Source organism: Chelonia mydas, chromosome 6, assembly GCF_015237465.2.
Source record: "Chelonia mydas isolate rCheMyd1 chromosome 6, rCheMyd1.pri.v2, whole genome shotgun sequence".
Classification (NCBI taxonomy): Eukaryota; Metazoa; Chordata; order Testudines; family Cheloniidae; genus Chelonia; species Chelonia mydas.
The window spans coordinates 20,401,255-20,415,537 of record NC_051246.2 but is presented as its reverse complement, the minus strand read 5'-3'; the positions used below and the strand labels follow the sequence as shown (position 1 = coordinate 20,415,537).

Genomic DNA, 14,283 nt, shown 5'->3' with positions numbered 1-14,283 from the left:
GAAAAGTTTCATTTTCCATTCAACTCTAAATGAAACATTATTGTAATTGTTTGAAGTTGCCAGCAAACTGAACAATCCATTCTGTGCCCAGCTCTAGCCTGTACAGCAGCCTGCACTTACCTGAGGTGGAGACCCCTGTGTCCCAGCTCTGAAACACACTAAAAGGAGCACTCTCTGGGATTCACTGTGAATTCCTTCATGCTACAAGCCCTGTAAACCCACCTCTTGCCATGGCAGGTGGGGCTGATACAGGGAAGGGAGGAAGATCATTTCTCACACACCCAGAAAGCCCCTCTGGGAGCGGGAACCCAGCTGTGCTAAGCAGATGGGCTGGGAGGGGCACATTTGAACATCAGCAAGATACATAGCTGGGAATTTGAGTCTGAGGGTATGTCTGTGCTGCATTTTGGAGCCTGTGCAGAGTCTAACAACTTCTCCCCACTACACTGCTCCCCAGCCTTTGCACTACACTGCTGTGTGGTGAGGAGGGAGCAAACGTCAATGGCGGGATCAATCTGATAAATGAAGAGCCAAGGGAGCTTGTTGTAAACAGTATGGAATGGGGCCTGCTTCTCCAGCCACACTGGTAGCGAAGGGGTGCATATAAGTGGGTATGTTTGGGGTGCAGTTGAGTAGGACTTAAACAAAATGGGGAGAAACACCTACACAGGCACACATGGGTGCACAGGACACGTGCGGCTGGGTGGGGCAAAAGGCAGCAAGTAGCGAGGGGTCTGGTTGGGAAGGGCAGAGGAAACAGGCAACACACCATGGGGGAAAGTGGATCACAAGGGGGATCCCCTGAGATGGGGGCAGCAAACTGCAAGGGGGCACTATTGGGGATGGGGCAGAAGGGACTGCTGGGCAGGCAGAGGGAAGAGAAGGAGGCCCAGCAATCCACTAATGCAAATTGAAGGGAGAGAGAAGAGGAAAGTCTGATGGGGAGCACATGCACCCGCATGCCCTTGCAAAGAAAAAAGGCAACGATTCCACAGCATCTTCAGAGAGGTGGAGGTAGGCAGGAAGGCGGATGGACAGCAGGAGCAGTATGGGGGAGGAGGGAGAGCTCCGCACCACTTCTCCCCACCCCGACCACCAGCAGCGACCAGAATTCCCTGCCCAGATTGTATCAAAATGCACACACAGAAAGGAGCTAAATTAAGGTTGCCTAGGCAGCCTAAAGCTTGGCGGCTCCTAACTTTTGGGTGCTTAATCTTGCAGCCTTAATATTCTCTTAACACAGGGGAGTTTTATATAATTAATTATACGTTAAGGACCTGTAACTTTCAGTAGGTGTCTTTTTATGATTATTTCAATCAAAATAAGTAGATAACATTATTCCTAGCCGCTGTCTCTGAATTAAGAATCCCTTTGGAGATACACATGGGTCTCAGTGAGGGGAGATGCAGAGAATGGGGAATACACAAGTCATTTTACTCTGTATATATCTGTCTCCTGCAGGCTGTGCAATTGTGGTCTCAGTGCTGCATGTTGTGGGGATCTCTCCTCTGTTCTCTGCACCAGCCAGACCCTGACATACCTAGATCTAAGGCGGAACAAACTGGAGTATTCAGGAATGCGGCAGCTGTGTGAGGGGCTGAAACATCCAAACTGCAAACTGCAGAGACTGGGGTAAGTAACAGCTGGGTCCCTTTAGTGTGTACCTGGTATCACTGTGATGTTTTAAGTTAAACTCAGTGTACCAGGATCACAATGTCCTACAGTGCATGGAACCCAGCCATGGAGCAGCCCCACTTTGCTCCCCAGGCGAAGAATAGAGACCCACCGATGTGTTCACTGCTTGTATTTTACTAGTTAGACAATTGAACAATGTAGTGGGCTCAGGCCTGAGTCCCTGCTGAGCAGGGAAAGCAGCAGGGCAGCTGCTTTAAGGGGGCAGCCAAGGATCCCCCTGACTCAGGGTAATCCTCAGGTGGTAGAAAGCAGGTACAACCCACTCTGTACCACCCACTCCCTGCATCGCTCTTCCTCCAGGTAGAGGGTGTGGAGGAGTATGGAGGTGTATATCTGGGGCAGAGTGCATGGTGCTCCACTTATCCTAGGCTGGCGCAGCATCTGGTATATCTTAGGGCCCTGAGGTTCCTCTATGTTAGACTAGAGGCCATTTTGTCCCCCCACCCGGCCCAGGATCAGGGGAGTGCAGAGGTGGCTTATCACCAGTTTCTTCAGTCTCCTCATCAGTGCTGAGTGTGAACTTGGTGGAATTGAGGACAGAGTCCAGTGTTTTTTAGCAAATCCCAGATGCAGTATATTTTGATGTTACAAACTCAGTTACTTTAAGACAATAAAAACAACCCAGCATTGCCAACATCAAGAGATCAAAAATCATGAGTTAGACCCTTGAAAATTTTTAAAAAATATCAAATTGTGGTTTTTTTAGTGTCTTAACTTTTTAACTCCCTTCTACTCGTTTGCCAAATGTAGTCACATGTTTGGCTGCGTGTGTGTTCTGTGTGCTGTCCCAGCTCTGTGCAGATTATTGCACAGCAGACCTCGATGGAACCGCCCAATGAGAGACCAAGACCCGTTTCAATAGCGGAGGCACCCAGCCAGGTTTATTACCAACGAAGCATGGTCCTAATTCCCCAGATCAGTGTCTAGAGTTACACTAACACATGTGTGCCCGGGATAATGCACACAGCTCAGTGAATGGCGGGACCTTCCATTCTGCCCTTGGTGGGCCAAAGACGCCCTCTGAGACTCCATTTTATACACCGATACAAACAAGTTACGTATTGCCCCTCTGATGTGGCTAGGTGCCACTTTGTACATGTTGGTTCGATCAAAACATCTCTATTCATCATGCTGTCATCCTGACCTTATCTTTAAAATGGGTCAATGTGTTCCTGTTATCTTTGGGGAATATGTTGGTATCGAGGTGTTCTCGTACCACCCTTCTGGAATGTGCTTGTGTGTGTGTGTTCACTGCCTAGCAATTCTTAGGAATGTGTATTTCTGCAATATCAGCCCTGTTCTTGCCAAATTCTGTCAACAGGGCCTGCCTCCAGTTCACAGCCTGATTCTGCTTTATATTAGCAAAGCTTTGACGACTACTTTAGCCCAGGTCTCAGGCCTCTGATACAAGGGCTTATGTCTCAAGCTCTCTTCCTACTACACCAACGTGAGTGAAATAACATCAGGTTGAAAAACCAATCTTCAGTGTACAGAAAAATTCGTGCCTCTCCCTGGTTGCTCAGACTGCATTTAGTCTGTCCTCACCCATAATATAGAGGAACTTCTATTCCTTTCCTGTCACTGTCTTGATTGTCTGCCATCCATGTTTATTTCCTTTGATAAAAGAAGGGCTGAATTGTAAATAGTTTGAGAAACACTGACCTCATACTTGCACATAGAACTTATACTACTTTTTAGGGTTGATGAGTGACAGATATACGTATCAAAGAACTTGAAACTTATTCAAATAAGGGTAAAAGCGACAAAGTTACAGTAAATGTACAATGGGATTGGTTTACCGTTTTCCAAGAAGCAGAACTTCCCTGAGTCCCCAACCACCCTGTCTCAGCCAGAGACTAGACAGCACTCCACCACTTGCATACCCCATCTCCTCCTTCAAACTCCTGCAATGCCCTCCTTCCTGCCCCCCACATTGCCCTGCAGCCCATTTTCCTGCACCCCCGAAATCTGCCTACTTCTCCCCAAGTGCTCTGCTCTGCCTCACTTGCCCCATCCGCTTTTAGCCCTGTCTCTGGAGCTCCTCACAGTCCCTGTGCCCTGTCTAGCCCCCCGAACCAGAATGGCAGCCATTTTGCCTGGGCCTCCATCTCATTGTAAACAATGGAAGGTGGCAGCCAGCTTTACCAAGGGCAGCCTCACTTCCACATGCAGATGGACTGTAGGGAAACAGCAGCCATATTCCTGGCTTCAGAGTCACTGGCAGTAATAGGAGATGGCAGCCATTTTTAATAAGGGAAAATTTTCAAGTTTTCACCTTTCATCATGTTTTCAGGTCGGGGTGGGGAACTGTCAGTATTGCAAACTCGAGTGATTTCAGCAACAACTTTTTCATGTGGTCCAGCCACTAGAGGGGGACAGAGCTACTCTGGGTAAGGTGGGTCACACTAGCACCAGTACTGGATTTACCATGGCACCGGGCCCACTCTCCAAAGGGGCCCTGACCTGGCCGCTCTTCTCCGCTCCCCCACTCCCCCGCTCTCTCCTGCGGGGGCAGAAGCTTGGTGCTGCTGGCTCCTGGGGCTCTGTCCTGCTGCTGCAGGGCAGGCTCCACCAGCAACCAAGCTCCCCCCTCCCCCGCCTCTTCCCCAAGCATGCTGCGTTCCCACCCCTCCCCCTCTCACTCCCTCTCCCTGCCGCTGATCATCTGTTTGCCGGCACGAGGGAGGGGGAGGAGGCGGAGAAGAGGTGAGGGTGGGGCCTTGGGGAAGAGGGGTGGAATCAGGGCATATCCCCTCCAGCCCCCTGCCATGAGCCGCTCGAGGCAGGGGGCTGGGAGCACCCCCATGACCCCAGCCCACACACCCGGCCCTCTGCCCTGACTTCTGCACCCCTCTCTCACACACCCTGCCCTGACTCCTGCACCCCCCTCACCCACACCCCAGTCCTCTGCGCTGACTCCTGTGCCCCCTCACACCCCCCAGCCCTCTGCCCTGACTCCTGCATCCCCCCACGACCCCAGCCCTGACTCCTGCACCCCCACACATACCCAGCCCCCCCCACACCCTATGCCCTGACTCCTGCATCTCCACACACACATCCCCACCCTGAGCACCAAATGGGAGATCCTACACCCTCCCCGCCACGTACCCACCTGCACCCCTCACACCAAATGGGAGCTGCCCCTACTCCACACCCCAACCTCCTTCCCCAACCCTGAGCCCCCTCCCTCATTCTAGCTCCTGGCCAGACCCTGCACCCCAACCCCCAGCCTGCTCCTGCACCCTAACTCCCTCCCAGACCCTGCACCCCCAGCCCTGTGCTCAGTGCACCCCCACCCTCAGCTTAGTGCAGAGAGAGATGAAGAGAACGGGCTAGAACCAGGGAGAAGGTAGGTATCCGTTCTATGTGGGCAGGGGTGGGGGGGAGGATCCTGTTTACCCCCTCCCCAGCCCTGCTGCGCTTACAGTTTACCCCCAGCCCCTCCCTTGCTCCAGGGACCAACCCTAGCTCCCGCCCCACTGTGTTTTTGCCCCCGGCCCCTGCCTTGCTCCAGTCAGCAGGGACTAATCCTCCCCCGCCACCATGCCCAGCTGTCAGGGTGGATAAAAATCAATGGCTTTGTAAAAAAAAAATAAAAAAATCGGATTTTTTTTAATTTAAATCGGATTTTTGAGGAAAAAATCTATCTAAAGATAGTTTTAATTAAGATACATTATATCTCATCATGGAATAGGGATTATAAATTCTGATTCTATAGTATGAGACAATATATTCATGTAATGTTTAAGAAAAGTTTTGTAAATGAGTTCTAATAGTTCATGGATTAGGGACCCAATCTTATGGGGTTCCACAAGCTTCTGTATAGATTATTTAGATTAATCTTTCTATCTACCTAATGGGACTCAGTGCTCAATCTAGAACAGGGATCAGCAACCTTTGGCACGCGGCCCTCCAGGGTAAGCCCCCTGGCAGGCCGGGCCGGTTTGTTTACCTGCTGCGTCCGCAGGTTCGGCCGATCGTAGCTCCCACTCGCTGAGGTTCGCTGCTCCAGGCCAATGGGGGCTGCAGGAAGCGGCAGCCAGCACATCCCTTGGCCCGCGCGGCTTCCCGCAGCCCCCATTGGCCTGGAGCAGCGAACCGTGGCCAGTGGGAGCTGCAATCAGCCGAACCTGCGGACGCGGCAGGTAAACAAACTGGCCCGGCCTGCCAGGGGGCTTACCCTGGAGGGCCGCGTGCCAAAGGTTGCCAATCCCTGGTCTAGAAGATACCATCAGAGATGCTTAGTTTTTCAGTTCTCAAACTGTGGATTTGTGTCTCCAGAGGTAACATGCTTGTTAACAGCAAAAATGTTTTTAAATAAATAAATAATATAGAGAGGCAAGAAATAACAGACCTCAACTTTATTGTTCCTCTGCAAATTTGTGTACACAGAGTCAACCCCTTACCTCTCTTTAAAAGTGAAAAGTTTCAAAAAGTTCAATGAATAGAAGATTGTTGGGGGTGGAATAGATCTGGCTAAGGAGAAGAAGTCTGGAGATCATTGTGAGAAGCGAGGGACATATGCTTTTTTGTTAAAATATTATGTTTGCTGTTGAAGAAAAAAATCCAGAATACTTAACGTTGTTGTTTTAGTTAAATAAAACAATTTAAATGTCTGTCTGGTGATGTTCTCCTCCTAATTCATCATGGCAAGAAAATCCTCCAAATATTAATGATTAACCTGTTGAATTGGAGATAGTTCACCTCCCAATGACTTCATAAATATCTGCTTCAATTATCTTTGGTAAACGAAATAACCAAACAATCATTCGTTTTCTGATATAGCTGTAAAACTCATCTGAAAAGTTTTCAAAATAAATCACTGTTTAAAAATGTATAGTGTGTACCTTCTAAAAATGAAAGCTACATGTATCTCTGAGTTGTGAAGAATATGTATTAAGGTTATAACAACCAACAAGAATGCACTTTTATGTAGAAAACCATGATTAAATCGAGTCTTCCTGACTAGTGACTTAAATCATGATTTAAATCAAATCCACCCTGCCCACTGTGCTCTTGCCCCTGGCCCCTTCATTCCCCAGGGGGGGCCCACAAATATGTTTGGCGCCAGGCCCAAAAAAATTAATCCGGCCCTGACAAGCACTACCCTTTCCTTAGACCAGGACTGTCAAGCTGTCTGTGGGGAATTAGGAGCGTGGACACCTCCCAAGAGACACATCACTCACCAAGGTTGATTTGTATCCTAGATCTCATACCAAAGAAGCTGGCAGCCAATCCTATAGTAAGCTATTTAGAGATTTATTACTAAGGATATGTCTATACAGCAATGTAAGCCCAGGCTTGTGCCCCCTAGCCCTCCTTGTGGCCACACACCAATTGTGTTAACCTAGGGCTTGAACCTAGGGTCACAGGATACTGCAAGGCTGGAGGATCCAAGCCTTTGTTAAGCTGGGACCTAGGGTCTGAGTCCTATTGGTTTCCTGTGTGCATATTGCCCTGGCTTGACTCGGTCTCAAAAGTCCTCCAGATGTATCCCAGAGTTCCCTGAGGCTGCATATGCAGAGGTGCCCAGTCAGTGTGCACTGTGAGGGTGGTGAGTGGAGGTCAGCCCCAAAACTTCCTCACAGCCTCCTGGGGATCCCTTATCCCTGCCTCACAAGGTGCGGGGGGGCGGGAGGGGGGGCAAGGATAAGGTATCCCTGGGGGCAGCTGGAGCACGCTGCACCCCAAGCCCTGGGGATCCAGTGCACCACTCCGCAGCAGCAGCCAGCCTGGGGTGGGTGGGTGGTTTTCCCTCTGAAAACCTTGTTTTTGTTTTGAAATGTTATGTCAACTGTCAAAACAAACAGACAAAACCAGGTTCATTGAACAGCTCATTTTGAAAATTAAGAATTACAAAGTTTCATTTGACTAGTCTGACAACCCTGGAGACTGATGTCCTAATTATCCTCAGAACAGGAGCACATGGGCATTTTCCTGCCAGTGTGACTCAACCTAGAGGTGCAGAGCCCAACTCTCAGATTAGCTGGCAGTCGTTCCATTGAGATCGCCACCAAAGGAGCTAATTATGCAGTTTCTGTACTCGTGTGCTCTTTACGGGCACCTGAATCCCATCAATAGCACCGTCACTGTTAGGAAATAGGGTGGACAACAGAGTTTTCTAACAGTGAAACACATTCGTAGGGCTAGAGTGTCAAAACTGGGGCAGTGGAGGTTGAAATGCACTCGGTACTCTGGGATAGGGTTACTTTGACTGGGGTCTGTGCACTGCAATGTGGACGACAGAGCCCTAGGTTTGAGCACGGGTCAGAAAATTCTTAATTGAGGGTTAAAATGCAGAGTAGATGCTCAAGCCGAGGGTTCCCTGACAGAGGTCCACTGACTCAAGTCCCACTAACCCTAGGCTTACATTGCTGTGTAGATCTAGCCCAAGAAAAAGAAATGGAAGGTACTGAGAGGTTAAAGCAGGTAAAATGTATGTACAAGTGAGTTACAGTCTATCATTTCAAAAAGTAGCAGAGATGGAGGTGATCAGATCACAGAACAGGGAACCAAATTGATCACATTTCAATTCAGCACAAATGGAGAAGAACTTTAGAAGATGTACAGAGCAGGAACGAGGCACATATGGGTGTAAACCACTTACTAGTGGTAACGAAAATGAGAATAAAAATAAGAACAAATAAAAGATTCTGTCCTGCTAGAATCCAAACCATCAAGAAATGAAGAATTTTTCCGTGGGTCTGTATTTATAAGTTCTCACAGAAACCAAGCTGACAGGACGTGGGTTCTTTCTTCATGGTGGGAACAGGGCTGCCAACAGAATTGCCAGGCCCCTGGGAAAGGTTTGGGGGCTGGAAGGGGTTGGGCCTCGGGCAGAAGCCAGCCCTTCAGCACTACCCGGCCTGCACCGCCCTGAGCTCCAGCAGTGATTTAAAGGGCCCGGGTCTCCAGCCACCGCCACTGCCCCTTATTCCCCCGCAATCACTATCAGTTGCCCTGGGAAAAGAAGAATGCTCTTAGAGACTTTGAACTCACACACAATGACCATTTGTTTTGAATGCGCAGGATTTAACACCTTTCTGCTAGAGTTCTTCATTTGCATTACACAAGACTTCTTTTTTGTTTGATGAGTTACTTCGGTATATACAATGCAAATGTTTGCTATTACAGTATAACAGGGTACAGACAAGTTAAAACAATCCATGCACCGGTTTTTCTTTAAATTTAAACACAAAACACATTTAACATCTATTTTGAACTATACTACAGCACAAATCAGCTGGTCTCGCTTCCAGCTATGAGTTTGTCAGTTCTTAGCTGATGCCTAGGGCCTTGGCCAGAGCTGGCACTTAGTTTACCAGTATCAAAAGCACCATGCTCTTAACTGGAGCACTGGCGCCTGCTTTCCCAAACTGGCTGCAGACAGACAAACCCCATTCTTCTGAACTGGCTGTAACAGTAAATACAAGAGTGACATATTACTGTCTTCCTGTAGCTGGGTGGAGTTTCAGCAGTGTCAGGCCAAGGCTGCAGCACCACAACAGCAGATAAAAACTCACCCCCTATGGGGATGGGGTGTGAGGAGCCCCTGCAGCACTGAGAGCTGAGATCAGGCTGCTTCCATGGAGAGAGTCTCTGAGCTGGATTTTGCAGCCCCTGCTCCCTGTGAGTGATCAATGGGACTGTCCGTGTCAGTCAGTGCTCCCCGCCCTGAGCAAGGGCTGCACAATCCAGCCCTTTACGTGCAGAAAGGACATTGCTGTCCCTGCCCAGAGCTCACAGGGTGAGTGGGGTGTGGTGGTGCAGACCAGGCTACAGACTGCACCAGCGCTTCTCCTCCCCCCCCTCACAAGGGAAAGGCACCTGCTGGCAGTGAGCTCAGCAGGCAGGGCCGTGACAGTGACACAGATCCTGTGAGCTCAGACAGCAGATGGGAAAGAACCCAGTGGTCGGCAGCGCAGTGAAAGGGACTGTGAGCTCAGGTATCATGTCTGCAGAGAGAACTAACATCCTTTTCTTTCCTTATTTTCCCCACAGGGTGGACTTTGGCCATCCAACTCCAGAGATGGAGGCAGAGCTGGATGCTGTGAAAAAGATAAAACCTGGTTTGAACATAAAGATATAGCTGGAGAACTGAGTGGGAGCCATTGCACCAACATGGCTCTGGGATTATGAAATGGAGGGGTCTGGTAACACCCCCCCACACACCTTTTTAGTTTCTCACTGCAGGGGGGTGACCCAGGAACCATCTTTGGATCCAGATCCTGTTCCAATAGCTCAGTCATTATTTGTTGTATGTTTCTTCTCCTACCCCTCATGTCATAAATATAAAGGGAAGGGTAAACCCCTTTAAAATCCCTCCTGGCCAGAGGAAAAATCCTCTCACCTGTAAAGGGTTAAGAAGCTAAAGGTAACCTCGCTGGCACCTGACCAAAATGACCAATGAGGAGACAAGATACTTTCAAAAGCTGGGAGGAGGGAGAGAAACAAAGGGTCTGTGTCTGTCGGTATGCTTTTTTTGCTGGGGATAGAACAGGAATAGAGTCTTAGAACTTTTAGTAAGTAATCTAGCTAGGTATGTGTTAGATTATGATTTCTTTAAATGGCTGAGAAAAGAACTGTGCTGAATAGAATGACTATTTCTGTCTCTGTGTCTTTTTTGTAACTTAAGGTTTTGCCTAGAGGGATTCTCTATGTTTTGAATCTAATTACCCTGTAAGGTATCTACCATCCTGATTTTACAGGGGTGATTCCTTTACTTCTATTTCTATTAAAAGTCTTCTTTGTTCTCAGATCCAAGGGTTTGGGTCTGTGGTCACCTATGCAAATTGGTGACGATTTTTACCAAACCTTTCCCAGGAAGTGGGGTGCAAGGGTTGGAAGGATTTTGGGGGGGAAAGACGTGTCCAAACTACGTTTACCAGTAAACCCAGTTAGAGTTTGGTGGTGGCAGTGGATATTCCAAGACAAAGGATAAAATTAATTTGTACCTTGGGGAAGTTTTAACCTAAGCTGGTAAAAGTAAGCTTAGGAGGTTTTCATGCAGGTCCCCACATCTGTACCCTAGAGTTCAGAGTGGGGAAGGAACCTTGACACCTAGCCCTCTATTTCATACAATTCCCCAGTCATTAAGGCAGCATTCTGTGTCTGTCTCCAACATTTGTTTATGCCAAATGGATGTTTCTGTGTCAGTTTTGCTGCAGTTCAATAAAGATCACGAATCAAGAACTAATGCTGCACTTCAGAGTTTGTATTTCTTGCCACAGTTTGTGCTGCTCCTGTGCACAAGAATTCTCCCATTCTTCAAGGCTGGGGGAGTCCTCAGGGTTGCTTCCAAGACCACTTTCTCAGGGTCCCAGTTTCTTATCCTTTATGGTCAAGAAGCTTGTCCAGGCAAAATGTCTGTTTGGGCAGCTAAAAGAGGGTTTAGCTGGGTGTTCATGGCTTTATCAGAAAGGTGCTGTAGGTGGCCATAAAGGACCATGAACACCCATTTGGGAGTGGAAAACAAAACAAAAAAACTGGACATGGAGATGATTAAGGCATGGCCAACCACCTGGTTGATGTGCCCACTCAGATGCTGCTTTCCAGCTATACCTGGTGCGTGACTAATATAGCAGCATAAGTGAAGACATTCACCTCACAGCCACTCACTTGCTCGCACAGCTACACACACCTGCAGACCCTATCACGCACTGATTAAAATACCCCCAAACACACAGACTATGGGGTGGAGTGAGACACAGAGAGCTCATATGTGCTTGTGGGGTTGGCCTGGGCAGAAGCTGGACTGGGCTTTGCCTAGCTCTGAGCTAAAAAGAATTAGAAGAAAATACACATTTTAAAAGCAGGTCATGTTGGAGAGGGGCAGGCTGGGGATAGTGGAGGACTGTAGCCCGAAAGCCCCTTGACCAAATGAGTTGAAGTTTCAACTGCCAACTCCACCCTAGGATCTCTACTGGCCTAGCAATTTTCAGGCCAATCTGACAGTGTAGGTGGATTTTATATAAATTTTATATTAAAATAATCCTGAGACATGAGATATTTAAGGGAGAGCCCCAGGACCACTGGAAAAGTTATTGGCCAGAAATCTGAGCTTCCCATGCTTGTGGAGACAGAATTCAATAGGCCATGTCTGCCACGAGGTGCTTGGTGACTGGTAATGCCTGGCTGAGAGGTAACTAGCAGTGAGAGTGCAGAGGTCACCCACAGGTCTCCAAATGCTCCTCATCTCCCCTTGTTCCATGGGGGTTACCGCTTATGTTTGTCTTTTGATTTAAAAATATTTCTGTCCGAAGAAACATGTTTGTTCCCTTTCATACTGAGGGCAGCTGAGCTCCGGAGCCCTGAATTGGCTGTTTCAGTGTGTGAGTTTATAGCAATTGGAGCAGCCGTGCAGCAGTTTATCCTGCTAACCCTGGGTTGTTTTACATGGTAATTCCTCTCTTACCAGACTAGGGTGGAGACAATTGGTTGCTGTGACACAAGGGCCAAATTCTGCTCTCATTTACATCTGTGCAGCTTCACTGAAGCACAGACGTTACATGGACAAGACCTAGGATCTTAGGGCTAGTGCAGGACAGTTCCTGGAGAAGCCAGAGTTGTTACACGGGGGTAATTCACGGTGGAATTTGACCCTAACACATTAAGGGGTGAGTCTCCCCTGCACGGCCCCATGTCCAGACAGCTGCATCTGAGCAAAGCTGGTGTGAAGAGCGAATTAAACCTTACTAGGTGTAGGGAGCCAGGGTGGCTCCCCTCCGAACCAGAGGGTAAAGAGCCACCCTCTCAGCCAGGCCAAGCTTCCGCCAATCCCCGGAAGGGGAAGGGTGGGACAGGAAGTACAAAGGGCGGGGCCCTCTGACCAGTGAGGAGAGCACCAGGGAGGGAGACAGACGCAGGCTGCTCCCTCGCGACCCTGCTGCTGACCCAGGGGAGGCCCCGCCTGATGGGTGCGCTGCAGGCTTGGGCCGGCGCTCCCCCCGCCCGCCTGAGGGGTGCGCCCGAAAGGTGTGACTCAGGCCTGCCAGTGGGCCCATAGCTCTCCATCGCCCCCTAGGGGCTCGGATGACCGACTGAAATCTGTCACACAAGGGAATTTCACCTGCTCTATAGGCCTAATACTGCTGCCACTGGAGTCCACTGCAAAACTCCCTTTGACTTTGACTGGTCAGCAATAGGCTTTATGGGTCTGCTCCAAAGCCCACTGAGGTGAAAGGGAATCTTCCCCGAGCTTTGGATTCAGCTTTATGTGGAAAAGCAACCTCTGGAGTAATCACCACGTCATATCCGCATTGGATCTTTTTTTTTTTTTTTTTGAATGTGACTGGTCTGATTTAGAGCTTATGTTACTGAGAGCTCTTTCCCCTCACTCTAAGCCTATGCCCCCATGGGCTTCACATACTCATGTCCAAGAACCCACATATGCTTTGATGAAAACAGGTATAACACTGTGTGATGTTATTAATATGAACTGGGACCATATAGATCATTGTTGCAATCAAGGTCCTGTAGTGGCACCAAATCTTGTATAAAGGGAGTCAAACAAGGTGTCTAAAACAAGGTTATGGTTTGCTGGTTATGATTATGCTATCTGTATGCATGTATCATTTTTGTGTTTAAAGTTATAAGTATTGGCTCTATACTGTCTATATTTCAAACTTGTGCTATGCTTCTGGGTGACACCCCAGACAATTTGGTGTCAGCACTGCCTAGCCTGCTCGATGGCGCATTAAGGACCATCAGCTATACAATTGACCCATTAAGAGAAGGTAGATACACCTTGGGACTCAGCAAGGCATGCAGGGATATGCCTATGGACAGAACTCTGAGGTTTTTCCAGGGCAGTTGCTGGATAGCTTGTCTTTGGAAAAAAGAAAGCAAGAGACTATAAAAGGCTGCTGCATCTCCTCCATTTTGTCTTCAATCCTGCTCCATACCTCTGGAGGGACTTTGCTACAAACTGAAGCTCTGAACAAAGGACTGAATGACCCATCCCAGCTGTGGATGTCCTCCAGAGACTTGATTTGAACCTGCAGCTTATACTATCACTGCTACAAGCCTGAAACAAGAACTTTGCCATCACTGTATGTAATTGATTCCATTTAACCAATTATACATGAGAGCTAGATCTTCTTCCTTTTATGAATAAACCTTTAGATTTTAGATTCTAAAGGACTGGCAACAGCGTGGTTTGTGGGTCAGATCTGATTTGTACATTGACCTGGGTCTGGGGCTTGGTCCTTTGGGATCAGGAGAACCTTTTTTCTATTTCTGGGGTATTGGTTTTCTTAACCATTCATCCCCATAACGAGTGGCACTGGTGGTGATACTGGAAAACTGGAGTGTCTAAGGGAATTGCTTGTATGACTTATGGTTAGCCAGTGGGGTAAAACTGAAGTCTTCTCTGTTTGGCTGTTTTGGTTTGCCTTGGTGTGCATAGGAACCCCAGCCTTGGGCTGTAACTGCCCTGCTTTAAGGAATTTCTCCTGAATTGGTACTCTCAGTTGGGTCCCACCAAAGCCAGCATCATTACACGCTGTGTAGATGCATAGCTCTGTGGCCACACTGCCACTGTAAGTAGACAGCAGTAGCCTTGCCATTTCAGGGGTGGTCTCTCAGGGC

The 14,283-nt window shown here is 48.5% G+C and overlaps 1 protein-coding gene across 1 annotated transcript in view; it reads left to right on the top strand.

The window, feature by feature from the left end:
- LOC102943481 (NACHT, LRR and PYD domains-containing protein 3) overlaps positions 1–10,077 on the top strand; it is a 509,145-nt gene extending 499,068 nt beyond the window's left edge. The window contains exons 23-24 of the mRNA XM_043549314.1: positions 1,462–1,632; positions 9,697–10,077. Coding sequence (XP_043405249.1) covers positions 1,462–1,632; positions 9,697–9,784 — 259 coding nt within the window. The 3' untranslated portion in view covers positions 9,785–10,077. The remainder of the gene's footprint in view (positions 1–1,461; positions 1,633–9,696) is intronic.
- The last annotated feature ends 4,206 nt before the right edge of the window (positions 10,078–14,283 follow it).